Source organism: Lepidochelys olivacea (genome assembly GCF_965140295.1).
Source record: "Lepidochelys olivacea isolate rLepOli2 genome assembly, chromosome: 3".
Taxonomy (NCBI): Eukaryota; Metazoa; Chordata; order Testudines; family Cheloniidae; genus Lepidochelys; species Lepidochelys olivacea.
The window spans coordinates 161,282,424-161,310,001 of NC_140413.1; the positions used below are offsets into that span (position 1 = coordinate 161,282,424).

Here is a 27,578-nt window from a genome sequence, read left to right on the forward strand (position 1 = left end):
TCAGACAGCAAGCCTCTGAGTGCACCCCCCCCCACTATAAATTTAAAACACTTTTTAATATATTTAACACCATTATAAATGCTGGAGGCAAAGCAAGGTTTGAGGTGGAGACTGACAGCTCATGACCCCCATGTAATAAGTTCGCAGCCCCCTGAGAGGTCCCAACCCCCTGTTTGAGAACCCCTGAGCTATATGACCCTTGCAGTCCCTTTTAACCCAATGATTCTATATACTTAATGCATCTTTTTCCACAGTTAATGAAATTATTCACGTGTAAAGTTAAGTGCATGTACATTTTCAGTATTGGGGCCTCACTTAGGCCATGTCTACACTAGCACTTATGAAAGCAAAACTTTTGTCATTCAGAGGTGTGAAAAAAAACAGCCCGAGTAACAAATTTTGCCAGCATAAGCACTCACCTCCACAGCACTATGTCACCGGGAGATGCTCTCCCACCAACAAAGCTACTGCTGCTCATTGAGCTGGATTTATTATGTTGATGGGAGAGCTCTCTCCCATCAATACGGTGTCCAGGTAAGTCCACACTTAAGACTTATTCACACAATGTCACAGCAGCATAGCTACAAGTGCTTTAGTACAGACACTACCTACAACACCAACAGGAGAATCCCTCCCATCCTCGTAGGCAATCCACCGCCCTGAGAGGTGGTAGCTAGGTTGATGGACAAAGTCATAAGTTGACCTAGTACTGGCTACACAAAGTTAGGTCATCTTAGCTATATCTCACAGGGGTATGGACCTCTGACAGACTTAGCTATGCCAATATAAGTTCTCAGTGTAGACTAGCCCTTATCCTGTACTGTACACACTCCAGTTTAACTACATGCTGCTACTGTATCTTGGCTTTTTAGCATTTAATTTGGTTTTATATTAAATCTCATCATACTTATAGGACAATCACTTATCTAAGTGATCAGAGTAACCCTACTTTGCAAATCCAAGCCACTGAATAGCTCCCTGTTAATAAATAAAGGAGGTGTATACCTATTTTTTACAGAAATTACAGAGTTATATCATAGCACATGAAAACAGCCACCTAACCTGAAGAGGAGCTCTGTGTAGCTCGAAAGCTTGCCTCTCTCACCAACAACAGCCGGTCCAATTAAAGCTGTTACCTCACCCACCTTGCCTCTCTCATGTCCTGAGACGGACATGGCTACAAACAACGCCACACATAACCTTGCTGTAACCCTTGTCCCCTCTCTCCCCCACCGTCAGCAGTAAAAAAGTGGGGCTTTTTCCTTATCTCACAAGCCGGGCCCCGGCCCTAGCGCTGTACGAGGCAACAGATCCAGGCTCAGGCAGGAGTCCAGGGCTGGCTCTGCGTTACCCAGTGCCAGCGTCTGCGGTCACAGCAGGCCCCGAATCACATCAAAGCCCCGCAGCCCGGAGTCACACGGGAGCCCGGTCCCGCGTCAGAGGGCCGCGCCCAGCGGGGTTGCGCTGGACACGCCAGCGAGGACCGGACACGCCCCGCGCGGCTGGGGCCGGGGCTGAGCTGAGCCCAGCTTCAGCCTGCCCGGGCTGCCGGCGCCTCCCCCGCTAGAGCCGCCCCGCAGCCTGGCTCGGCTGCGGCTCCTGCCTACTGGCCCCTCCCCCATTCACTGAGGGAGCGGGCGCCGCCACAAGGGAGGCGGCGGGAGGGGCCCGCACGCACCGCACCGGCCGCGGCTCTCAGCGCGCGCGAACACCCAGGCGCACGCGCCGATCCCTCCGTCAGTCACAGGCAGCTTCCCCACTCCCGACTCCGCCGCCGGCCCCAACACCGCGCGTGCGCATCAATTCGGCGGCTCCGCCCCGTGGGTCAAAGTCACGCGTTAGCGCGTGTTCAGACCGGCCTCTCGGCACCCGCTTTTAAACCGCAATGTCGCCGAAACGGCGCGCGGCCATGTGAGTAGACCCCGGATAGACTCGGTTGCGCAAATCCCCCGTGGCCGCCTCCCTGGAGCCTTGCGGAAACGTCCGTTGGGAGCGGCCCAACCAGGAGGGAGGGTGGGGCGCTTCGGGCCCTTTCCCTGCGGGGCCAGGGGTGAAAGGGCCGGGCTTGGGCGGATCCCTGGCTCCTGTTTAGTGGGCTTAGCTGCAGTGGCTCTGCACAGCCCTGGGCTGAAAGCGGAGAATCCCGTGACTCCCGGAGCTGGGGAGTTAAGGCCAGTGAAAAAACCATGAGTTGGCAACCCTGGGGTGGCCTTGGGCATTAGGCACTGACCTGGGCCTCAAGAGTTCTCGATTTAGCTACTGGCTCTGACAGGGGCCCCCTGTGTGATTTGGGTAAGCCAGTCTCTGTGCCTCAGTTTCCCATTTGTAAAGTGATGCTCTTGTAATAAAACTACTCTGCTTCCCTATCCCCTCTCTTATAAGACTTATAAAGACTTATAAGACTTTCTCTTATAAAGAAACGGTACATATCTTCATTATTTCATGTGTGTCAATTTTTTTCAGATGTAAAAGTTTTCCTCGCACTTTAAAGACATGGACAGTTTTGTTGAACAACTGAAAAGGGGGACAGAGGAAGAGTTTACAGAAGAGTCTGCATGGGATGGGTCTGCAGTAAACACCACAAGCAGTTCACTTCCGGCTATCTATTTACCTTTACTCCCACGGTACCTTCTGCATCCAAGTAAGTGTAATTCTCTGTTGACTGCTTATCCTTACTAGCACATGCTGGTAAATAACATAGTAGTATAAGAGATGTCACTGCCGCTGAACTCACTGGGAGTTGAGGGCTCTCCCACAGTACAGGACTGGGAGGTGGGAGTGCCATAAAGATGCTATCACTGCTTTCTGTGTCTTGACACAGACCTGACTGTACCCAATTTAAAAAAAAATGCCACGTTGCGAACTTCTAACATCTTTAATGCTACTATGTTAATAGTATACAGTACCTGGCTCCTTAGCCAGGATTGAGGCCTCTATTAGCTTCTAATACAAATACTTAGTAAAAATAGAGAATGGGTCAAAACCAAAACTTTAGAACAGAAATCTTCTATATTTTGAGAGAGTCTGGATCTGAATTTTGCAGCATGGACCCATCTCAAGGGCAGTAGTGTACAATGAATGACCCTTGTGTAATTCCAAAATTTCCTTAACTCAAACAGGTGAGAGTGCCATTTAACTTTGCATTTATAGCCCTTGCTATGGTCTTTTGCTCCTCTGCTATTTTTCAGACAATATGTTTCTCTGAATAACTTCAGATCCACATAGGTGAAGATAGCTTTCCATAGCTTCCAAGGCAGATATAGTTTAAGAACAAAACATACTGGGTGGCCATACTGGGTCAGACCAATGTTCCATTCAACCCAGTAGCCTGTCTTCTGACAGTGGCAGGTGCTAGATAGTTCAGAGGGAGCAAACAGAACAGGTGAATCCTGTTAAATTGAGTGATCCATCCCCTGTCATCCAGTAAAAGGTATTGGAACACCCAGAGCATGTTTGTTTAGGTGAGCTGCATTCATACTGGTGAGCAGTTTTAAGAGCTTGCAGCTTGCAGGGTTGAGTCCCTGATCATCTTGGCCAATAACCATTGATGGACCTATCGTCCATGAACTTCTTTTTTGAACCCAGTTATGCTCTTGGCCTTCACTGTGCTCCCTGGCAACGAGTTCCACAGGTTGGTTGATCATTGTGTGAAGAAGTACTTCCTTATTTTTGTTTTAAACCTGCTGCATGTTGATTTCAGTGGGTGGCCTCTGGTTCTTGTATTATGGGCAGGGGTAAATAACACTTCCCTATTCGCTTTCTCCGCTCCCTTCATGATTTTATAGACTTCTACTGTATCCCCCTTAAGTCATTTCTTTTCTAAAATGAACAGTGCCAGTCTTATTAATCTCTCCTTACATGGAAGCTATTCCATACCCCTAGTCATTTTTTATTTCCCTTCTTTGCACTTTTTCCAATTCTGATATATCTTTTTTGAGATAGGAGAACCAGAATTGAATGCAGTATTCCAGGTGTGGATGACTGACGGATTTTTGTAGTTGCATTATAATATTTTTTGCCTTATCTATCCCTTTCCTAATGATTCCTAACATTCTGTTAGTTTTTTTAACTGCTGCTGCATATAGAACAGATGTTTTCGGAGTACTATCCACGATGACTCCAAGATCTGTTTCTTGAGTGGTAACAGCTAATTTAGACTCCTTCATTGTGTGTGTAGTTGGGATTATATTTTCTGATGTGCATTACTTTGTACTTATCAGCATTGGATTTTATCTGCCATTTTGTTGCCCAGTCACCCAGTTTTGTGAGATCCCTTTTGTAACACTTCACAGTCAGCTTTGGACTTTAACCCATCTTCAGTAATTTTGAATCATTGGAAAATTTGTCACCTCACTGTTTACCCCCTTTTCCAGATAATTTATGAGTATGTTGAACAGCAATGGTTGCAGTACAAATCTTTGGGGACCCTGCTGTTTACCTCTCTCCACTGTTAAAACTGACTATTTATTCCTACCCTTTGTTTCCTGTCTTTTAACTGGTTACTGATCCACGAGAAGATCTTTCATCTTATCCCGTGGCTGCTTACTTTGGTGTGGGACCTTGTCAAAGTCTTTCTGAAAGTCCAAGTACAGTGGCTCAACGTGTTTGTTGACCCACTGAAAGAATTCTAATAGATTGGTGAGACATGATTTCTCTTACAAAAGCTGTATTGACTCTTTCCCAGCATAGTGAGTTCATCTATGTGTCTGAGAATTCTGGTCTTTACCATACTTTTAACAAATTTGCATGGTACTGAAGTTAGGCTTGCTACATTGTAATTTCCAGGATTGCCTCTGGAGCCTTTTTTTAAAAATCAACATTACATTAGCTCACCACCAGGCAGCAGGTACAGCGACTGATTTAAGCCATATGTTACATACTAGAGTTACTAGTTCTTAAATTTCATATTTGAGTTCCTTTGGAACTCTTGGGTGAATACCATCTGGTCCTGGTGACTTATTACAGTTTAATTGATCAATTAGTTCCAAAACCTCCTCTACTGATGTGTCAGTCTGGATCAATTCCTCAGATTCATCACCTAAAAAAAAGGCTTAGGTGTGGGAATCTCCCTCGCATCCTCTGCAGTGAAGACCAGTGCAAAGAATGACAGGTTTCAGAGAAGTTGGTTAGTCTCTAAGGTGCCATAAGTACTCCTTTTCTTGGTGCAAAGAATTTGTTGCAACAGTCTTGTTTACCTTGAGTGCTCCCTTAGCACCTCCAACATCCGGTGGCCCCACTGATTGTTTGGCAGGCTTTCTGCTTCTGATGGACTTAAAACAAATTTTGCTGTTAAGTTTTTGTCTATCCTAGTTGCTCTTCAAAGGTTTTTTTGGCCTGCCTAATTATATTTTTATACTTGACTTAACCGCGTTTATGCTCCTTTATATTTTCCTCAGTAGGATTTGACTCCCAATTTTTAAAAAAAGAAAAGGAGTACTTGTGGCACCTTAGAGACTAACCAATTTATTTGAGCATAAGCTTTTGTGAGCTTCCGATGAAGTGAAGTGTCACGAAAGCTTATGCTCAAATAAATTGGTTAGTCTCTAGGAGTGCCACAAGTACTCCTTTTCTTTTTGCGAATACAGACTAACACGGCTGTTACTCTGAAACCAATTTTTAAAGGATGTCTTTTTGCCTGTAACTGCCTCTTTTACTTTGTTGTTTAGCAATGATGACTTTTTTTTTATTTGGGATATACATTTAGTTTGAGCCTCTATTATGGTGTTTTTAAATAGTTTCCATGCAGCTTGTAGGCATTTCGTTCTTGTGACTGTTCCTTTTAATTTCTGTTTAACTAGCTTCCTTATTTTTGTGTCATTTCACTTTTTGAAGTTACTTGCTACTGTGATGGGTTTCTTTAGTTGAAATCCCCCATTACTATTGGTTTTTCTGTTTTTTGTAGCCTCTCTAATCTCCCTGAGCATTTCACAATCGCCATCACGATCAGATGGTCCGTAGTATATTTCTACTATACTCTCATTATTTAAGCATGCAATTGTTATCCACAGAGATTCTATGGTAGTGTTTGATTCATTTTAGATTTTTACTGTATTTGACTCTATGCTTTATTTCATGGGATAGTGCCACTCCCACACCAGTATGATCTGCTATGTCATTCCCGTATGTTTTGTACCCTGGTATCACCATGTCCCATTGATTATCATCATTCCACCAAGTTTCTTTGATACCTTATATCAGAGGTGGGCAAACTTTTTGGGTTGAGGGCCACATCTGGGTGGGGAAATTGTATGCAGGGCCAAGGCAGGGGGCTGGGGTGCAGGAGGGAGTGTGGGTTGTGGGAGGGGGTGCAGTGTGCAGGAACGGGCTCAGGGCAAGGGACTGGGGCAGAGGAGGGGTGCGGAGTGTATGAGTGGGCTCAGGGAAGGGGGTTGGGGTGCAGGAGGGGTGCAGAGTGCAGGAGGAGGCTCAGGGGTGCGGACTGCGGGAGGGAGCTCAGGGCAGGGGGTTGGGGTGCAGAGTGCAGGAGGAGGCTCAGGGGTGCGGACTGCGGGAGGGAGCTCAGGGCAGGGGGTTGGGGTGCAGAGTGCAGGAGGAGGCTCAGGGGCGTGGACTGTGCTAGGGAGCTCAGGGCAGGGGGTTGGGGTGCAGGAGGGGTGCGGAGTGTGACGGGGCTCAGGGCAGGGAGTTGGGGTGCATGGGGCTCAGGGCAGGGAGTTGGGGGGCGGGGTGCAGGAGGGGTTTGGGTTCTGGCCCGGAGCCGCTTACCAAAAGCGGCTCCAGGGTGGCAGTGGCGCACACTGGGGTCAGGGCAGGCTCCCTGAATGCTTGCCCTGGCCCCACGCTGCGCCGCTCTGGGAAGCAGCCGGAACCACGTCCCTGCACGGCCCCTTGGAGAAGTAGGGGCACAGGGCTCTGCACCCTGCCCTTGCCACGCCTCCAGGTACCTCCCCCGAAGCTCCCATTGGCCGCAGTTCCCCTTTCCCGGCCAACAGGAGCTGCAGGGGGGGACGGTGCCTGGAGGCAAGGGCAATGCACAAACACCTCTGGCGCCTCCCAGGGCCCCAGGGACGTGGTGCCGGCCGCTTCTGAGAGTGGCGCGGGGCCTGTGGCACCACGGGGGGCAATCCCGTGGGCCAGATCCAAAGACCCAAAGGGCAGATCCAGCCCGTGGGCCATAGTTGCCCACCCCCGCCTTATATCAATATCCTTCTTTACAGCTGGGCATTCAGTTTCGCCCATCCTAGTATTTAGACTTCTAGCATTTGTATACAAGCACTTATAAAATTTGTCAGTGTTTAGTTGTCTGCCTTCATGTGACATAATTGAAAGGGATGGTGTCTTTGACTGTTTCTCTTCATTTCCCACCTGTTCTTTATCAACTTCTATTCTCTCCTCTTTATTAAGATATAGACCATCCCCTTTAATTAATCCTCCCCTAAGGTATGTTTCTGTTCGAACCGGGTGCTCCACACCTCTGCACCTGTTGGTTTTTCCCCAGCTCTTAGTTTGAAAACTCCTTCGTAACCTTTTTAATTTTACATGCCAGCAATCTGGTTCCATTTTAGTTTAGATGGAGCCCATCCTTCCTGTGTAGGCTTCTCCTTTCCCAAAAGGTTCCCCTGTTCCTAATAAACTGAAATCCCTCCTCTGAACACCAGTGTCTCATCCACGCATTAAGACCCTGCAGTTCTGCCTGTCTAACTGGCCCTGCATGTGGAATTGGAAGCATTTCAGAGAATGGTACCTTGAAGGTCTTGGACTTTAATCTCTTACCTATCAGACTAAATTTGGTTTCCAGGACCTCTCTCCTACCTTCCTTATGTCAGTGGTACCTGACCACTGGCTCCTCCCTAGCGCTGCTCTTATATCTATGTAGAGGTCCACAACCTATGCCCCTGGCAGGCATTTCACCTTGCAGTTCTCCTGGTGCAAATCAAACCCATCTATGTTTCTAATAACTGAATTCCCCATGACTGTTACCTGCCTCTCCCTATAACTGGGGTTCCCTGTCCTTGGAGATGTATCCTCCGTGTGAGAGGATAACATGACATCATCTGGAAGGAGGATCCCAACGATGGGATTGTTTCTCTCCACTCCACCTTGATGTTCTCCTTCCTCAAGACTTTCATCCTCAGCACAGAGGCTGTCAGACTAGGGGTGGGACTGCTTTATTGGGTCCCTGAAATTCTCACCTGTGTATCTCCCTGTCTCCCTTAGCTCTTTCAGTTCAGCCATGCTAGTCTCAAGAGTCCGTATTCAGTCTCTGAGGGCCATGAGCTGCTTGCTCTGAATAGACGTATATGCCACCAGTCCATAAGGCAGGTAATCATAAATGCTGCAATCAGTGCAGTATAGTGGATACCCCCACTCTGCTGCTGGACTTCTGTCAGCATTATTTCTACTCTTTCAGGGTTTTTGATTGTTTTGGGATGGGGGGAGTGCTGATCTCCGTTTAGCGTATGTTAGGTGTATCTGGCTTTTATGCTCCTTCTCTAAACTCCTGTGTTTGCTGCTTCTGTTCACTAGCTTCTCTGTTCATTTAGGAGCTGGTTTTTTAAATCCCTGTTCTACCTGAGTTTTTCCTACCCCCTTGTCAAGGGATCCGAAAGGGATTAAGGATCAAAGGATGGAAGACTAGAGCCTTGTTATTGGCAAAGATATAGATACTAAAGTAACAGCTGTGCTGTTTTGTTTTTGTTTTGTTTTGTTTTTTAAAGATCACAGTCAGTAGTTAGCCACTAACCTTATTTTTTCAGCAACCAGAGGTCGAAAGTCAACAGAATTTCAGGAGACTAAGAAAGCTTGTTTAAATTACATTCAGGATGCCCTGCTACAACACCAGTGGCAGAGGGCTGCGGAATTCATGACTAACTATTTGGAAACATTGGAGAATACTTCTGCTGAACAACGGATGGCTGCCCCAGAGGCAAGTACAAAGGAAAAATCAGTACGCTTTTCCTTAGTTGATGGAAATAATTTAAAGGGGTATCTGAGATAATCCAGGACCCATACTGATGCTTTGTTTATGTAAAATATAAATCCCTAAAACTTCACAAAAGTCTAATTGTGTCAAAGATGTTTTCATAATTTTCAGGTGTCACCTCTCATCTGTTTGCACAACAGATAAGAACATGGGCCCAAATATGAATAAATAGGCCACATGTCACACCAGTAGCATGTTCCACTTAAAATACAAAAAGAAGTACTTGTGGCACCTTAGAGACTAACCAATTTATTTGAGCATAAGCTTTCGTGAGCTACAGCTCACTTCATCGGATGCATACTGTGGAAAGTGTAGAAGATCTTTTTATATACACACAAAGCATGAAAAAATACCTCCTCCCACCCCACTCTCCTGCTGGTAATAGCTTATCTAAAGTGATCACTCTCCTTACAATGTGTATGATGATCAAGTTGGGCCATTTCCAGCACAAATCCAGGTTTTCTCACCCTAACCCTAACCCCCCCCCCCCCACACACACACACACACTTTAGATAAGCTATTACCAGCAGGAGAGTGGGGTGGGAGGAGGTATTTTTTCATGCTTTGTGTGTCTATATAAAAAGATCTTCTACACTTTCCACAGTATGCATCTGATGAAGTGAGCTGTAGCTCACGAAAGCTTATGCTCAGATAAATTGGTTAGTCTCTAAGGTGCCACAAGTACTCCTTTTCTTTTTGCGAATACAGACTAACACAGCTGTTACTCTGAAACTTAAAATACAGGTTTTCATAATCTCATTCTGAAACAGAGAAATAAGCACATTTGCCACTGGGTTCCCCTACATATTGGTGTCCATTTGAAAACTGCATCTTGTTTTTAGTTCTCCACCATCTTTCTCCAGTACTGCATGAACCTTTTTGCTAGTCCCTTCACAGCTTCCTCTGTGCATCTCAACAGATGGAAAGGGTAGTAAATTACATTGACAAACAGCCATTTAAAAAAATAAATTCAATGCAGAGATCATTGGATGCTGCCAGTTTGTTGGAATTGCTGATCTAATTCTGTAGACAAATCTTGATCACAGAGATATTTGGGGGAGGGGAGGGTGTGTCCGGATGGAGGGGATGTATTTCAATTTACAATTCATCTAATTATCCTTACATTTGTTGTATCAAGGTAACATGAGCTACCTACACCCTATATTTTAGTGGGGTAACATGAAAGGAAAATTTCTTGTTTGCTTGAGTTGTTGTCAGTCCATGGCAGGCACCTTCTGGCTTCTATATATCGTTTTGGTGTGTTTTGTTGAAGTATGGGATTTTGATGACCACTTGTGAAGTTTCCATTGCATTTAAACTTTATTTTCACTTTTACTACATGTCGGTATATTTTACTATAGCAGCAAATAATACACAATATTTTCTATTTGCAATTTAAACCACACATAATATGGTTAAATATAACGGCCATAGTGCAGTGATGAGAGACTAATGCTGTTCTGGCTGCTGTGCGCAGTGTGTTTTCACTTCTGAAATTTTAATTCTTTTGGGATTTTTTTTTTCTCCGTTGGCAGGTGATTTGGAGAATAGGAACTGAAATTTTGTGCCATCATTCCAAGAGCAGCGTTGAAGAGTTCAACTATTTTGCTGAGCAGATGAAAAATCTAGGAGTGAAAAAGTATTTAGGGGTGAGGATAGCCTTAAAGGGACACTACAGACTTAAATCATGCTTCTCTCTGAAAATTTTACCTTCTGGTATTACAAGCAACTCTTAAGAAACTCTTAACAATATTATCTCTGATAGTTAGTATCACTGATTATAGAATCAAGAGACCGCACCTCAGATTTATGTAATGGCATTATTTTTTCATCCCATTCCTTATATAGCCTAACGTCTTGTTTGCTTTTTTTGACTGTAGCTGCACATTCTGCTGAAGTCTTCATTGAGCTGTCCACAGGTCCCTTTCCTAAGTTGATAGTTAATTTAGAACCATGTCATGTATATGGATAGCCTGTAATTTTTTCCCTTCCAATGTGTATTACTTTGCAGTTATCAATATTGAGGTTCCGTTACCATCATGTTACCTGTTCACCTGGCTTAGTCAGGTCTTGTTGTAGCTCCTCACAATCTGCCTTGATCCTGGTTAATCTAAATAACTTGGTCATCTACAAATTTTGCTGCCTAATTCCTTTCCCCCCTTTCCAGATTCATAATACATATACAAAACACAAGACTAGTCAGGAACTTTGAGATACTTTTCTGTAAGTCTTTTGTTATGATTAAATTTTTCCATTTAATCCTACTCTTTGCTTTATCTCCTTGCCAATTTGTGATTCATGACAATATTATTTTTTATTGCTATACCACTGAGGAGCCCTAGTCATGGAACAGGACCCAATTATGTTAAGTGCTGTACAAACAGAGAACTTGAAGAGAATCCCTGCCCCCAAAGGTTTGGTTCGACTCCCATGCCATGTCTAATTAGTTTCTTTACTAGACTTTCGTTAAGGACCTTTTCAAAGGCCTTTTCAAAGTCTGAATAAATAATCATCTGATTCTCCTCTATATACTACTTTATCAACCTGTTAAAAGAATTGTAATAGATTAGTGAGACACGATTTTCCTTTGTTGAATCTGTGCTGGTTAGGGCACCATCATATTGTGATCTTACAGATGTTTTCTTGTTCTAGTTTATTGTGTTAAACCAATTTGACATTTACAGATGCAAGGTTTACTGGTATGATTCACCAGATGGCCACCATTTCCTTTTAAGAAAAAAACAAACAAACAAAAAAACAAACCCTCTGTATTTTTTAAATTACAGCACTTGCAATCTCCTGTGTTTTCAGGATTTTATTTTGTTCAAAATTTCCCAGAGTTTATTACAGAAATTAAAAAGTGGGTGAAAATCAGTGCAAAAATTAACCTCAGTTTTCTGGGGAAATATCAGAGTTAATATTGGGATGGGAGGACAGAAAAAAAAATCAACCAATAGAGAATCATCAGGGTATTGTAAGTAAAAGCAGTTTAATGCTGTGACTTATTTTGTGAACTGTACATTACCAGTACATAAACGTGTGTGTCTCTGTCTGTCTGTATCTTCCCCAACGCTGCCTTACTTTAACAGACAGCTTCTCATTTACACTTAGACAAATTTATTAACAAAAACACATCGACCTAATGTAACGTGTTGGATTTGTTTAACATAATTAGTATTTTCATGTATTTGTTCAAAATTCAGGTGAAAAGCAGTTTAATTAAAAAAAAAAAAAAAAGCATTTATAAAACCTGGGAAACTTTTGGTAAAAATCAGTAAACTGAAAATGAAGGGCCTTTTATAATTCTCTGGAATAGTGGCTGTTTTTAGTGAGAGATTGGATATTTTTGCTAACAGCTCAACCACTTCATACTTAAGCTCCTTCAGAGGTGTTGGATGTATACCATCTGGCTTGTGACTTATTGCTTTATAAACTGCTTGTCCTAGCACTACTTCTTTTGACACCTCCATTGCTGACAGTACCTCGTATTTATTACCACAAAAGAGCAGGTCTGGGATATGTCTCCCCAGCATCATCCTCTATGGTGAAGACTGATGCAAAAAATCATTTAGTTTCTCAGCAATGTCCACACTTACCTATATCCATACATTTTTCTCTCTCCTTTTCCTAATATTGTATTTATCTCTAACACGTTCTCCAGATACATTATGTGAATGAAAGAATCTATGCAAAATAACTAGGGCTGTTAGTCACAGTTAACTCACGTGATTAACTAAAAAAAATTAATCGCGCTTTTACGATAGAATACCAATTGAAATTTACTAAATATTTTTGGATGGTTTTTCTACATTTTCAATATTGATTTCAGTTACAACACAGAACACAAAGTGCACAGTGCTCACTTTATATTTTTGATTACAAATATTTGCACTGTAAAAATGATAAAAGAAATAGTATTTTTCAGTTCACCTCATACAAGTACTGCAGTGCAATCTATTGTGAAAGTGTAACTTACAAATACAGATTTTTTTTTTTTTGGTTATGTAACTCCACTCAAAAACAAAACCATGTAAAACTTTAGCGCCTACAAGTCCACTCAGTCCTACTTTTTTGGTCAGCCAATCACTTGGACAAACAAGGTTGGTTACAATTTGCAGGAGATAATGCTGCCTGCTTCTTATTTAGAATGTCACCTGAAAGTGAGAACAGGCATTCACATGGCACTTTTGTAGCTGGCGTTGTAAGGTATTTAAGTGCCAGATATGCTGAACATTTGTGTGCCCCTCCCATCCTTTCGCCACCATTCCAGAGGACATGCTTCCATGCTGATAATGCTCCTTAAAAATAATAATAATAATGCATCAATTAAATTTGTGACTGTACTCCATGGGTGGAGAATTGTATGTCTCCTCTGTTTTACCTGCATTCTGCATATATTTCATGTTCTAGCAGTCTCAGAGAAAGAACACTTTCACAGCAGATTTGACAAAATGCAAAGAAGGTACCAGTGTGAGATTTCTAAAAATAGCTATAGACCCAAGGTTTAAGAATCTGAAGTGCCGTTGAAAATCTGAGAGGGACGAGGTGTGGAGCATGCTTTTAGAAGTCTTAAAATAGCAACACTCTGATGCAGAAACTACAGAACCCAAACCACCAAAAAAGAAAATGAATGTTTGTTGGTGGCATCTGACAGATGAAAATGAACATGAGTCAGTCCTCACTGCTTTGGATCATTATCAAGCTGAACCCATCAGCAGCATGGAAACATGTTCTCTGGAATGGTGGTGGAAGCATGAAAGGACATATGACTCTGTAGTGCATCTGGCATGTAAATATCTTGCAATGCCAGCTACAACAGTGCCATGTGAATGCCTATTCTCACTTTCAGGTGACATTGTAAACAAGAAGCAGGCAGCATTCTCTCCTGCAAATTGTAACCAGCCTTGTTTTTCTGAGTGATTGGCTGACCAAAGAGTAGGACTGAGTGTACTTGTAGGCTCTAAAATTTTACATGGTTTATTTTTGAATGCAGTTTTTTTGTACATAATTCTACATTTGTAAGTTCAACTTTTGTGATAAAGAGATTGCACTACAGTATTTGTATGAGGTGAATTGAAAAATACTATTTTTGTTTTTTACAGTGCAAATACTTGTAATTTGTTTAACAGCGTGGTTAATTGCGATTAATTTTTTTAATTGCTTGACAGCCCTAAAAATAACTTCTAATTAAAATATTCCAATTCAGTCACAGTTCTAATTAAAATGTATTTAGACTATGTTGTATTGATGCCAATAATATGGCCCTTTTTTTCAGGTGTACGGTTAGGAGGTAAAATTGCAGTGTGCTGTCAGGACAGTCTGATCTGTATGACATAAAATTCAGTATTATAAATTGTGTAAATTGTTGTAGGTCTGTTTAGAGCATGTCTTTCACCTCCTGTGTAATGGACTGATAGATGATGCCTACCAAAACCTGTCCCTGGCAGAAGGCTGGAGGTATGGAGAACAAACAATTGCTCAGGATAAAGAATTGAAACTCATTCAAGCTTACAAGGGGCTGCTGGACTACTATAACTGGGCCAAAAAAAGAAAAGCCGTGTTAGAGCTTGGTGAGTACCAGTGCTGCATTCTTTAGATAAAAGGAGCTGTTCAGCTTAGTCATTCTCATAAGTCACTGTGGCTTGCAGATGATTCTTAAAGGAGGAAACATTGGTGGTGAACGCTGCATTCAGTCTGATTGCTTGCAGCAGAGAACTTTTAAAATTCTGATGCACGCTTTTTATTTAAAAATAAAATGCGTTCATCCATTGGATCTGCAAGGTCTCCTCCAGAAGAACTGTTCTGAGTGGAGGACAAGAACCTTGGCTGCCTTCTCAGTGAGAAAAATCTGAATTTCTGGGTGTAATTTTCTATTTACTTCATGATAAACTCGATCTGATTGAGGCCAGGTTTATAGTGGCAGTGTCTTGGCTTCCTGAGAAATCACCTCCGTGTACCACCATGGGAGTGGAGATCAGCTGGGACATAGGAGCTAACAGTCCCCACATTTAAATGAGGAAAAGGGGAAGCTGGCTCGTGTTCACAAGGGCAAGCCCTTGACTCTGGAATTCCTTTCTCATGCTTTTTCATGCCAGATAGTTGGGGGAGGAGGTGGAAAGTCACACTGGAATCTTGTTTGACATTTGTTTAAAAAGTCATTTGTTGTATCTATGTGCCCTGAAACTTTTGCAAGAAGTCATATTTATTATAAGCCAAATTTAAAATTAAAGTTAGATGAAAATCCAAGCTCAGGATCCTGGTCATCTAAAAAGGTTGTGTGAGCCCTTAATTCCTCTTACATTCAGCAACTGAGAGTTTTATCTGAATGAAAATTATAAATATTACCTATAAAAATACTTTCTTCTTAAGAGAAACACCATTTATTTTAGATTTTTGCAAGTAGACATTAAAAAACCACCTACCTGAAGCTCCGTGTCCTTGAAAATATTCTAAAACTATACTACTAAAGAGACTTGTCAATTACTGAGTTCAGATAACTTGGCAACAGCAGAAATGAGTCTCAAAGATCTTTGGTTCCTAATGGAGAATACTTAATCAAAGGAGTTCCATCAGAAAACTTTTTTGTTTATAGGTAGTCTTTTCTGCATGTCAGCTGCCTGCCATATATGCATATTTAGAAGCTGACTTTCATATTTAATTGTTAATTCTTTAGTTTATTACCTTTGTAGAGCTGACAGGATTACATGTATTATTTGAATAAAATGGACATTTATTTTATTTACCTATTTTGCTGTAACAGAAAATGAAGCTTCAGATAATTTAGTCAGACTGTCATGTCTATAAGGCAAGATCCGTACGATTTGTATAATTTGTATAAGTTATTATTTGATAATTAACTTAATTGCCAAAACACCAACACCACAAGACTAGTTAGCTCCACAGTTCATTTAACTGTGGGTGGGTGGGGGGAGGTGAGGCAGGAAGATGGTTACTAATATTTTTCAGCTAAGATCTAATCCTCCCAAACCGAGCTCCTTAAATCTCTATTCAGTATAAAAATATTTATTTCTTACCTTCTGCACTTGTTTTATAAATATACTAACTCTTCCTTTGTCCTTCTCATTTTTAGCTCTCACTGAGCTCCATTCTTTTGGGTTAAGGTGCTTTCTTTGAAGTTGGATTCAAGATGTTGACTTTTTTTCTGTAAAGCCCACCATGGCTTGAGTCCTGACTTTGTGAGACTATCACTCATGTAAATTTTTAAAAAACCTTCTATCTTTTGGCAGATGGTGATTTTGCAGACTCTGTTGAACAGGAAATGCACAGTTTCTTTCGGCAGGCAGCAGTGAATCTCAAGGAGATAATTAAAATACCTGGAGTTTGGGACCCTTTTGTGAAGTGCTATGTGGACGTAAGAGCACTTTTTTTTTGCAAATATTACTTAAATGCTCCTTTGTCTAATCTTAGACAAAATGCTTAGATCAAAGTGTAACGTTTTCTGATGTTTCATCACTTGCAATTATGTTACAGTTAGGAAAGGGACACTGTGAAAATGCTACCTTTTTAAAACAATATATGTAGTGTTTTCATGTCAGATCTGCTTACATTACTTATGAAAGCAAGTTTTTATTCCTGGTGGCACTGCAAGTCCAACATAACTATGAGAATACAAGCAAGGAGTTTACTAGTAAAATCACGAGGTAAACTGATTGCAGACTTTTTTGTTACTGGTGATGGTGCCAGAATTAGAGTATGGCTTGATTTTTTTTTTTTTTTTTCAGATCACAGGTTGTATCTACTGCACAAACGGAACAATCCTCTTTTAATTATCAGCTGATTGTAGTTGGATATTGAAGTCACAGAACAAATATGGAATCCCACAGTCTGATTTTCTGATTATAACCACTAAATCAACTAACTTTTAAAATTGAATTAAACTTAAAATAGCTTTGAAACAGTTTGATTTTTCTAGAGTTGCTAATGGCACTTGATTTTCTTTAGTGCTTGCCTGCCTCACATGATTCTACCTCCTCCTGGGGCTATGCTGTCTCATTAAGAGAGACAGCAGTCCTGTTCACTGAAAAGAAATACTGAAACAGTGAGAGCAATTATTTAATATATAAATATTTAGCTGTTTAATGTATTTGCAGTGCTTTTAATGACTTCTAGATATGAATATTTTCATATATGTAGTGGAAAGTGAATTGCATGTAAGAGGAGCATTATTAAGATCCATTAGATTTAAATGGAAATCTATTAGCATTGTTAAGTACTAGTCCAGAAGCATCTAGTGTTGCTGGGCTTACTGTATTGTGCACTGTAAAATCAAACATTTGGTGCCTCACATGGTTACAGAAAAGCTTCACCGCATTTTTCCTTAATTTTCGCTAGTCTTAGTCCAATTCCTATTTAAATCTAAGGGAGTATTTCCTTTGACTCCAGTAGGATTTGGATCAGAGTCTTTGTTTTCAGAGCTGCAAAGACGTCCAGGATAGAATTAGTCATTGGGAGCACTAACTTGGTGCTCAGAGAGGATCTCTCCAGGTTAAAGTTGGAATGCATTAGAGGTTGTATGGGGAAGCTTGCAGTGCAGTTACTTCTATCTGACCTGTAGAGGACTTAATTCTTCAGGGTTGTCAAACAAGGACCTCTCAAACACTAAAATGGGTTTAAGAGTAACATTTTGAACTACTTTGTGTAACGATAGCAAAAGGCTCCTTTCCATCCTAGTGGTGGTATGAACAGGATTGTCATAACTGTACAGTTTGACAATCTAAAACTAGTTGTGGATATTTCTGATCATTATTACGCTATCAGGCACCAACAATGTGCTCACATTTTCTTTTCCATAGCTATTGGAATTCTATGAGGATTATGATGAAGTCCGGCAGGTGTTAAGCGAGTATGCTTACAACTCGAAGTTTCCTCCCAATCCCAATGCTCATGTTTATTACTATCTTTTCCTAAAGAGACGTGGTGAATCAAAGAAGACACTGATGTCTGTGCTCAAGGTACAAGTTTTGGACTGTTTTAATAGATGGTTTTATAACTTTATTTACAGAACATAAATTAAATTAAAAATTGTTTTTCAAAAGTCTGTCTCAGCTTTATGCTGATGACCTGTATCAGCTATTACAGATTTTGTCCAAAATTTTTAACACACTTGGACAGAAGAGAAACCAAATTCTACCCTCAAAATATTGCGAGCCTCCTGACACCACATAGCAAATCGTGTGAAGTTTAAAATAAACCCTTGAATTCCCCCCCCCCCCCACACACACACACATATGTTTGGTATCACCTTCTACAGCCCTGTAAGTTTTATATTTGTGTTTAACTGAAATGTCAGGAAATTTCTGGATCAACCTGTTCCAGGGAAGGAGAGGTTGATGTTTCATTTAACGTATGCCATAGTTATGGTCTGCTTTGTTAGTTTTAAAAAGCACACAGGCAATTACTTAGGCACCATGTTGGATTGAGAATTTGTCTCATGGTAGTTCTCCTTTTTAGATTATTTGTATTTACCATATAACAATAACAGGTATTCCTCTGAGATTAAACATACAAATTATTTCTGAAGAATAGAGTACCTGCCATTGTAAACACAGAGAGTTGTTGGGGAAAGAAACTCTCTACTTCTCTAGCACTAATGTTGATCTGCCTGTGACTTAACAAAGGTTGTCAGAAGAAAAAGGGGGGGGGTTAAGGGTCGTGTCAGTTTGCAAAGTATTTGAGGGTGAAAGATAGGTATCTGTCTGCAGACAGAAGAGGAAGGTTGATGGGATGTACTTGCGCACAATAAGCTCAACACATACACGTTCTTTTCCCTTTGTTAATGCTCTTACAGATTCTCTCACCGTGGAGCTGTAATTTTCAGATCCGGTAGATGTATGTACTCTAGCTTTGATCGAGCTACTGTGCTAAAAATAGCAGTGTAGCTGTGGCAGCATGGCTGGCAGCTCAGGCTAACTGGCTGAGTACAAAACTGTGGTCCTGGGTGTGATTATACTCAGGCAGCTAACCTACGCCACTGCTCGTGCCAGGGCAGCTACACTGCAGTTTTTAGTGCGCTAGCCCAAGCTAGAAATTACACCTCCAGCTGCAGTATAGGCATGCCCATGTAGGCCCTGATGCAGTAAAACACTCAAGCATGTGCTTAACTTTACATATATGCTTAAGGGCTTTGCAGGATCACAATCTTAGTCTCTGAAAAAACTTATCTTTTTCTTTTGGTTTTTACAGCCCAGAGCATCATCCGCTTCTTGTTCTGTTCTTTCTCTCTACTGTTTCACTCCCATTATGTTCAGCCAATCACACAGTTAACTCAGTAAGTTTCATATTGTATAGCTTGCAGCACATGAGAACTCTTGGCTATCTTGTTTCATTTCTTTGTATAGTGTGCACATGGTGTTGCTGCAAAGTAGAACTTATCCAACCATTTTGGTAAGTCGTATTTTGCAGTCTGCAGTGTACACTGATCATAAAGGAAGTGGGATGCCTAGGTGAGATTGACAGGACACCAAAATGCAGACTCAAACTTGGAATTGGTAGAGTGCAGAGCAAATAACGTCTTCTACTGTCTTACTTTCACACGGCATGTCTAAATTCAAATCTGTCTGTTTAGTCTTGATCAGTTTTGGGACTGATTTCCATTTTATATGTTAACAGTTTCCAGTTAGTTCAGAAAAGGTGTTTGGTATAGTTTTCTGGACCCACGTAAATAGGCTTGCATACAACATACATTGCTGTTGTCCTAGTTTTATCTTTACATTTAATTTACTGAAGAAAACAATTTGGTGTTTGCTCTTTCTGCACACTGATTTCAGTCATCCTGCCTAGCAGTTGGTTTCTCTGACATTTTCAGTGAACTGTGGAACTAAGATACAGTAAAACTTCCTATTACTGTTGTCCATTGGTAGTTGTGCCCTCTCTACGCTAAGCTAATTTTGTTCCCTTTAGGTAATTATGAATTGATTTGCCCTTGCTCCCCAAACTTCAGTAAATTTTTTTGCTTACTGTGTTTATAATATTTTTAACCACTTGGTGGCACCAAAACACTTCCATTAATGTGTATGTTCTAACATTGCTTCATAAGTTTGACTTGTTTTTAACTTAAACGTTGGTGCACCAAATGTTCCTATATTTTACAAAATTGCATATACCCAGTACTATTGTGATTTTCATCTCACCCAGGAGTTTGGGATGAACTAAACAATAGTTCTGCAAATTAACCTCTTTCTACAAATTGGAGTCAAAACAAAAAATTGCACTGAAATTTCTTGAGGGAGGAGACAAGGATGATTTTTACCAGTTTGTCACAATTTTTCTAAAGAAAAATCTTACAAACTATTTGGCAATTAAGAAAGCTCTCTTCTCTTTCAATATAGCTGATTTTCACTTGTAGTATCTTAAATAATATATACAATATTGACTTTATATAAGTTGTTTGAAAATGGGAAAACAGACCATTTTACCAATAACGATACATGTGTACGCAGTGTGCATATCACAGTATTTATAAGGCACAGACCTAGCGATATAAATAATGAGGTTCAGTGCTTTTAAAAAGCCAATAGCCTAATCTTCGAGATGGGGAAAGTAGGCACAGAGTGTGCAATCCTGACACCATTGTAGACAATAGCAAAACTCCATGAGTTCACTCAGATTGAGTGACTTATCCAAGGGCCCATAGTCAGTGACTGGGTTAGGACGTAGAAACCAGGTATCTCTTCCCAGTTCCTCGCTAACTAAAAGGCAATGTGGTCTAGTAATCACAATGCCCCTTTGAGGGCAATGGTTTATAGACACTTTTATAGCGAGGTAAGGTGAAACTCAGTAAGATGAAGTTACTTGTCCAGAATTCCCCAATTAGTCAGTGGCTGTTCTTTGTCTTTTTTTGTATTTTGAAGTTTATTTCTGTTCACCATGTGTTTTGAGATGCTGAGATACTATGGTACCAAGGGCCATAAAAGTACCTAATGAGGGGAATGCTGTTTACCACTGTACCTTAAGTCTTTGATTTAGACTATTTCCATATACTATTCTTTCTACTAACTAATGCATTTTTCTATAGTCTAATGATCAAATAAGTACAAGATATACCTCTTAAAGCTCACCATCTGGATAAACGTTTGTTTAATCTAGTTCTCTCCAGCTGTTGGATGATCTCTTTTCTGGTCTTAGTAGATTTCTTTACTCCAGTCATTAAAATAAATAAATGGAACATCTGACTGGGTCAGTCAAAATGGAAAAGACTGTGCAGAGCTAGTGTACTAAAGAAACCCTGGGGGAAGAGTGAAATTAATGCAAAAGAGGGAAGTAATGAACACTATGAGCTAGGTTGTGCCTAGTCCTATGTGGGTGCACAAAAGGGAGGGCAGGCACAAGGAACACACCTTTCCCCTCTGCAGTGAATTCTCAGTCTGCGCGCTCCTGCTATGCAAGGATTGTGGACTAGCACCAACTGTTGCATTAGAAACTCCAGAGAGAATGAGTGTGGGAGAAAATGAGACCAGCACTAGTGCATCACCAGCCAATGGAATTGGGTCTCTCCAAGAGGAGCGCGCACAGCACTTTGCTGAAGGGTGTATTATATGCTGCCTCCCACAGCTCCTGATAAATGTTGTCTGCATTGGGCACAATGTCTCTGTGAACTGCCTGCCACCGAGATACTGCTCCTCCCCATCATACGAAGTGTCTTAAAACTGCAATCTAGCCCTAAGTGTTGTTTGTTGAAGTTGTTCTGTATGACCAAATTAAAGGACCAAATTGTTTGTTTTAATAAACTGATATCTGGGTGAAGCAGAAGTGTGGACTCTTCAAATCTTTTTGAAGATTCTATAACATAAACTTTTTTTTTTTTCCAGATTTTGCACGAGATTGTTCCCTCTCATGAATTAATGTTAGACTATAATGCCATGCTTCAAAAATCAAGTAAGTCTTTGGATACCTGTGTTCTTTTCCTTTAGGTTATTCTAAATACAAGTTTCCTAGAATGGCTGTTGGCTTTTTCCTATTTAAAAAAAAAAAAATTGTATTTTAAACATACTAAAACTAAGGTGTAAGGAGAACAGGAGTCTAGAAGACAGTTGCATTGACAGATAGTTACAAACCCCTGCAACCAAATGCTTGTCTAAATAAAAATATGCAGACACTAATTGTCAGTATGTAGGCAAACAACCAAGATCTCAATATTGACTAGTGATTTGGGGTACCTTAGTGTCAGGTGCCCAACGTGATACCTTAATGAGGCCTCTGACTTTCAGAAAGGATTGATGTGCAGCACTCTGCCTGAATTCAGTATGTATTATTCATTAAATCCAAGAACAAAACCCACATCTCCTCCAAATGGATCTGATCTTTGTCTATCTGAAAATAATCTCCAGAATTGGCCTAGCCCCCATCTTGATGTGCTAATCACTTACAATGTAAGTCAGACTCTTTTCTCTTGAATTGATCCTCTGAAATGTAGTATAGTGTAGCATGTAGGCAGTGTGGTGATGGTTCTTTAATTCCAAGTTCTTTTCTTCCTTTTCCCCCTGCCTCACTTGTCTTCCTTATAAAGTTCCCCTTTAGGCTGAAGTATCTCTTGTGTTATCCGCGCACACATGATATTTTTGGAAAATCCATTTAGCTGTTTTGAATGATCAGTTTGGCAGGGAACATCTCATATATTAGGATAATTTTTCAGATGCTTTTAAATTAGTGTGCTACCTGGCCTCCATGTGTGTTAAGATTTATTGTTCATTATTGTATTTTACTGTGTGTAGTGCTGAGTCACTTCAAATGAGGAACAAACATAGCTTCCTTGATCTCTTACTCTGACATGCTGCAAGTGAAATTTAAGAACTGTATTCATAGCACGGGTCTGACTATAAGAGAAAAGTATCATTGTATCTAGTAAACAGTAGTAAATGTTGTCTTGTTGGACTATCCTGGAGGTCTGTGGACTAACACTGTGGGTTGCTGTAGGGATTTGTGATTGACTCAGTTTTTTCTCTATGGGCTTGAGGGAACTTGGAACAAACCAGAAGCAGTGTGTTCAGGCCCCTCAGGAAGGGCAGATGATCTTTGGTAGCAACCATTACTGACCAGTCAGGAGCATCATTATTGAGCTCTAGGGATCTGCTGATCAGAGGCAGCAGCCACACTTTAAGACAGTCAGTCTGGGATGAGTGAACTTGGTTCTGCTGCATGGTTGGTCTTGCAGCCTCTTCACTCAGCAGTCATTGAGCAGGATTAAAAGAACAGAGAGCAGCTCCAATATAAGCTGTGTTCCAAAAACTAAGCAGCTGTCCTTGAGTACAGATATACCTTGCCAGGTTTCCAGTAGGAGGAGGAAGAACTGGGTCTGGAATTGTGAAGAGGGCATCACCACGGCCAGTAGAATGAAGGCAAACTACTTCTTGTTGCTGCTTGTCTTATGAACAAATGCAGGATTGTTCATTAACTTGACCTATTCTAATTCCAGAAAAAAGAAAACACCATAGACTGGGGCTGGAGATTATTTTCACGCTCCTGGATTTTGCTGGGTGGAAGGAGCATGTAAAAGCTTGGAGCTGTTTAGCAAAACAGATCTTGGAGAAGTAAGTATAGTATATCTTCTATTGCCATACTAGGAGAATTAAACGTTACAGTGTCAGTCCACATGGAAACTAGGATATATGCACTTTGGTAGCAAGAAAATTGTCCTCTTATATCCTCTCACATGCTTGCCATGTTACTGAACAGAAGAGTAAACTGGCAAGTCCTTTCAGTGGCTACACTACACTGTTTGGTCTGCTACTGTTAGAATACTGCAAAAAAAATTTTAAAAAGGTGATCATCGTGTGGATAGTGAGTTTCGGAGCCACTAGGGATTATCTTCTTTGGCTAGCACTGAGTGACATTAACTACAACTCCAAAGGAAGCCATCTCCAAGCAGCCACCCTGGTTAGAAGTTTACTGTGATGAGTAGACTTGAGAGGAGTGGTGAATGAAGGCATTCAAAGGGGTGCTCCTGGAGGCTTCTCTACTCTGTCAAAGGCAAACTGTGCACTTGAACCATTCATAAGATTGGCTGAGTGTGTCAGTGGTGCCCTTTAACATGGTATGTACATTTTGTATGTAAAAGGTGCTCCAGGTTGTTTCTAGCTCCCATCTTTAAAAAACACTTCTCAAATAGTAAGCTCTATGAGGCCAGGATTATATCTCACTGTGTAAAATACCCTGTAAATGTAATGCTTTTTTACAAATAGATCTGGTGTTGAGTAAAAGTGTTTGTTTGAAAAGCATATAGGCCAATGTTCAATGATTTAATACAGCCTTTATTTAAAGATCAACCAATGTTCCTAGGCTTGTGGCTGGTCAATTAAGATATTTTCACTGTTGACCTATTAAACCAGGAATGTCTTAGTGGTGTTTCTGTTTAGTGAAATCTGTTCAAAAGACCAGCCTTATCTGCAATCTCCTGGTCTGTGAGCCAACCCCAGAGTATATCCAAATGACCTGGTAACAGTTCTAATTTTATTGAAAAATTACCTCCATAAAACAGCCAGTTTGTCATCCCTTAGGTGGCAACTGGGACAAATTCATCCCTGGCATCTTAAATTAGACTTCAAATTTACACACCCTTTTAAACTGAAACAACTTCACTATCTGATTTCTTGCAAACCTAGTCATTAAATTTGCTTCATACTATTGTACTAAACTGGCACGCCAGCTAAAATGTCACTCCATTTTTTGTATAAAATTTAGTTCTCATTTCAAACCCTAATTAGTGCCAGCATGCAGACTTTAAATGAGGTGGTGCTGCATTCTGCAGTGTAATGCTTTCTTTTCAGCTGACAGTGCCACTCAGAAAAAATGTGGTAGTGGCCACCGCAGGGCTATCAAATATGTGGTGGATTGAGTACCACACACAGTCCAGGTCCCTGTAAGCAACATATGAAAGGTGCAGCACTCAGAGCAGTGCTTTGGTAACTTCCACTTTATTTAAAAAAAAAAAGAAGAAGAAGAAGAAGAAAAAAAAAAGGGATGCCTCCCACCAAACTCAAGTTTAGCTGTAACCTATTGACTCTCTCCAGCTCTAGCAAGCATCTTGACTGGGTCAGGGAGGAGTGGAACTCCAGAAAGGACTGGTGGCCAGCCTTCCACTTTAGCCACTACTTGGCGAAAAGAAATTGGCAGGAAAATGAAAGTCTTGCTTGTGAAAAAGCATTGGTGGCTGGAATCTTGTTGGGAAAAGGTAATTTTAAATCTTCTTCTTTACTCTGTGGAATAGAAATATTGGCTAGTTCAAGCTTTAATGGCAGGGGACGTGTCTAATTTGTGTTCTGGAAGAATTTTCAGCCTTGTGATTTGAAAAAAGAGGCTGGCTTGATCCTGCAAGGGTGAATACAAGAGAGGCTCTAAAATGCTTGGTATTTGCCATTGAGGTGTAGTTCACATCTCACAGGTCTTGCTGCAGCTATGGGTCCCTTGAAAGGACACAGAGCTACATTCATCCTGTTTTGAATGAATGAATGACCCCAAGAAAGCTAGGCCTGTGTTGGGTGCGGTTTGCCTGGAAACTGTCTTTAGGGGCATGGTTGTTTAGTTGGGTGGCTGACTCTGAGAACAGATCTGCGGTGACCACTCGGATATCAATAAGGTCCCCCATATAGAAAGATGTGTACGCTTGAGAGATACTATCATGTCATCATTCGAACAAATTTCCTAGTGCTTGAATATACGCTGTGCATTTAGTGCTTTCCTGCTTAATGTTGTGTGTCCAAACTTGCATACAGGAGAATGATTTGATTTATAAGCCTTGACACTGGAGTATAGCAGTCCTCTGTCTGTCGAGCCCAGGCAAGCGGAGTTATGGGAGGTGGGTAGCTTGATGGCAGCTCATGGAGCCCACGTGGGAGAAGTGGAATTGAAACAGGGAGGATAGAGATGTGGAGTGGAGCTGTATTTGGGTGAATCACTTGTGGCTCACCAGCGCACAGCTCTGATTTGCTTCACTAGCCCCAGGTTCTTCCAGTTCAAGTCCCACTTCTCATCGTCCCCACAAATAGGCCTGTATTCAAGAGGCGCAGAGTCCTCATGTGACTGTGAGGAGTTGCAAACGGCATAAGCTCTTAATCAGACTTCCAGGTAAAAATCCATGCCATCAGGAGGGGGATGACTGTAGTGGAAAATGGCTGGTCCCTTGCTCCTGCAGAGCACTCTGACCAGAACTCTGGCAGAGGACTTCCTGTGGATTCCCAAGGAGGGCTGCACAATGCCATGGAGGCTGCACTGCACCTTCTTCCTTGCCCCCCAGAGTGAGACCTGTCTGAGTAAGGTCCCTTCTCCCCATGGTAGTAGAGTAGATGGTTGAGGCATTAGTCTGAAGTTTGTGAAGTTGCTGGGATTTTCCAACAAAAGGCAGTGTCATTCATCTTTTAATGGGTCAGCTTTTCCATTACTAACACCTTCCAGACTTATTTTTAATATCAGGAGCCCAGTTTTACTTCCAACAAGCAGCCACTGAACACCTGTCTGTTTCCAGTAAGTGGGCAGTTAACTAATTTAGTTCCAGATGTAGGATGACTTTCTTGAAGCCCATTAAGCTAAGGAAGCGATATGCACATGTTGAAGAGAGAATAGGTCACATTAGTTTTACTAAATATTGGGACTTGTGTATATATACTTACTCTTCTGGGGCTAAATAAACTTTTTTTGCACTCTTAAGTCCTAATATATCTGAAGGGCATTACAAAATTAGACTTGCCAGAAAAACCCAATGAATTGTATAATTATCTACACCTAACTTATCACTGTGTTTTGAGGATGTGTGGGAGACTTTCTTGGTCTAAATATTATACCTGCTTATTTGGTGGTGGTGATATACCTTATGCATGCACCTCTTATACCAGTGACTTCTATTATAGAAACTTTTTTCTTTTAAGGGAACATTTGTGCTCAGGGAAATGCCTCTTGTGCAAATTAAAAGCATTTTGTGTTCTTCAGTTTGTATCACATTGTGGTTTATAACGTCATTTCATTTTGTTTTAGATTGCAAATACTTCAAATATGTTTCACATGAAGGCTGCAAAGCCAAGAAGGAAAAGTTTCGGACAATGAAGAAATTTGTGAAGAAACACAGCTCTACCCATTTGAGAGCATCTGGTGTTTTGGATTCCTGCACGCATCTTTGATGTATACAAGATGTCTTTAAAGTCCTCTTATTAAAAATGCTAAATTATTTTCCCAGTTTTTCTGTGAGGCTTTTCTTTACAGGTTCTCACTACAAAGAACTTTGAGAGTGGATTGCTAGCTCAGTACTAGACTCAGTATATTGCTGGCCACATTCTTTGGTTTGTATTCTTATTTGTAATAAAAGGGAAGTAAATCCATTGGTAAGGGAATCTGCTTTCTTTAATATTTTATTCCATATTTGTTTGTGTGAGATTTAATAAGCAGAGCTGATGCCTCAGAACATATTTGAGAGGTATTTAGTAATTGTGGAGCAATGTACCTATGGCTTGCTGATATTGGGACTGATCCTGCTCCCATTTAAGTCCAAATGAGTTTTGACATTGCCTTAAATGGGAGAGGAGGAAGGCCATGTTTCAAATCCAGTCAAATTGACAGTGACATAAAATAGTTAATGTCTGGCTGCAGCTGGAGTTTTCCAAGTCATGTGCCCCCATAGGGGAACTTCCCA

The 27,578-nt window shown here is 41.2% G+C and overlaps 1 protein-coding gene across 3 annotated transcripts; it reads left to right on the forward strand.

The window, feature by feature from the left end:
* The first annotated feature begins 1,502 nt into the window (after positions 1 to 1,502).
* On the forward strand, positions 1,503 to 27,267 carry TAF1A (TATA-box binding protein associated factor, RNA polymerase I subunit A). 3 transcript variants are annotated; one of them, XM_084624656.1, is made up of 11 exons: positions 1,503 to 1,911; positions 2,464 to 2,641; positions 8,718 to 8,887; positions 10,480 to 10,593; positions 14,316 to 14,514; positions 16,192 to 16,316; positions 17,875 to 17,916; positions 21,772 to 21,838; positions 23,376 to 23,490; positions 24,970 to 25,130; positions 26,927 to 27,267. In XM_084624656.1, exons 2-11 carry the CDS (start codon positions 2,494 to 2,496, stop codon positions 27,067 to 27,069), a joined length of 1,284 nt encoding a protein of 427 aa, XP_084480782.1. In that variant the 5' UTR covers positions 1,503 to 1,911; positions 2,464 to 2,493; the 3' UTR covers positions 27,070 to 27,267. The 3 variants fall into 3 exon arrangements, with proteins under 3 accessions (XP_084480782.1, XP_084480781.1, XP_084480783.1); XM_084624655.1 differs by having other exon boundaries at positions 1,508 to 1,911; positions 17,758 to 17,916; XM_084624657.1 differs by lacking the exon at positions 1,503 to 1,911 and having other exon boundaries at positions 2,505 to 2,641; positions 8,783 to 8,887; positions 17,758 to 17,916.
* The last annotated feature ends 311 nt before the right edge of the window (positions 27,268 to 27,578 follow it).

Excerpts from the sequence above, each read along its gene's own strand:
- TAF1A (XM_084624655.1), top strand. The coding sequence starts at position 2,494 with ATGGACAGTTTTGTTGAACAACTGAAAAGGGGGACAGAGGAAGAGTTT. Across the intron at positions 10,594-14,315 it reads GAGTGAAAAAGTATTTAGGG|GTCTGTTTAGAGCATGTCTT; the intron begins GTGAGGATAGCC and ends AAATTGTTGTAG. Across the intron at positions 21,839-23,375 it reads TGCCATGCTTCAAAAATCAA|AAAAAAGAAAACACCATAGA; the intron begins GTAAGTCTTTGG and ends TTCTAATTCCAG.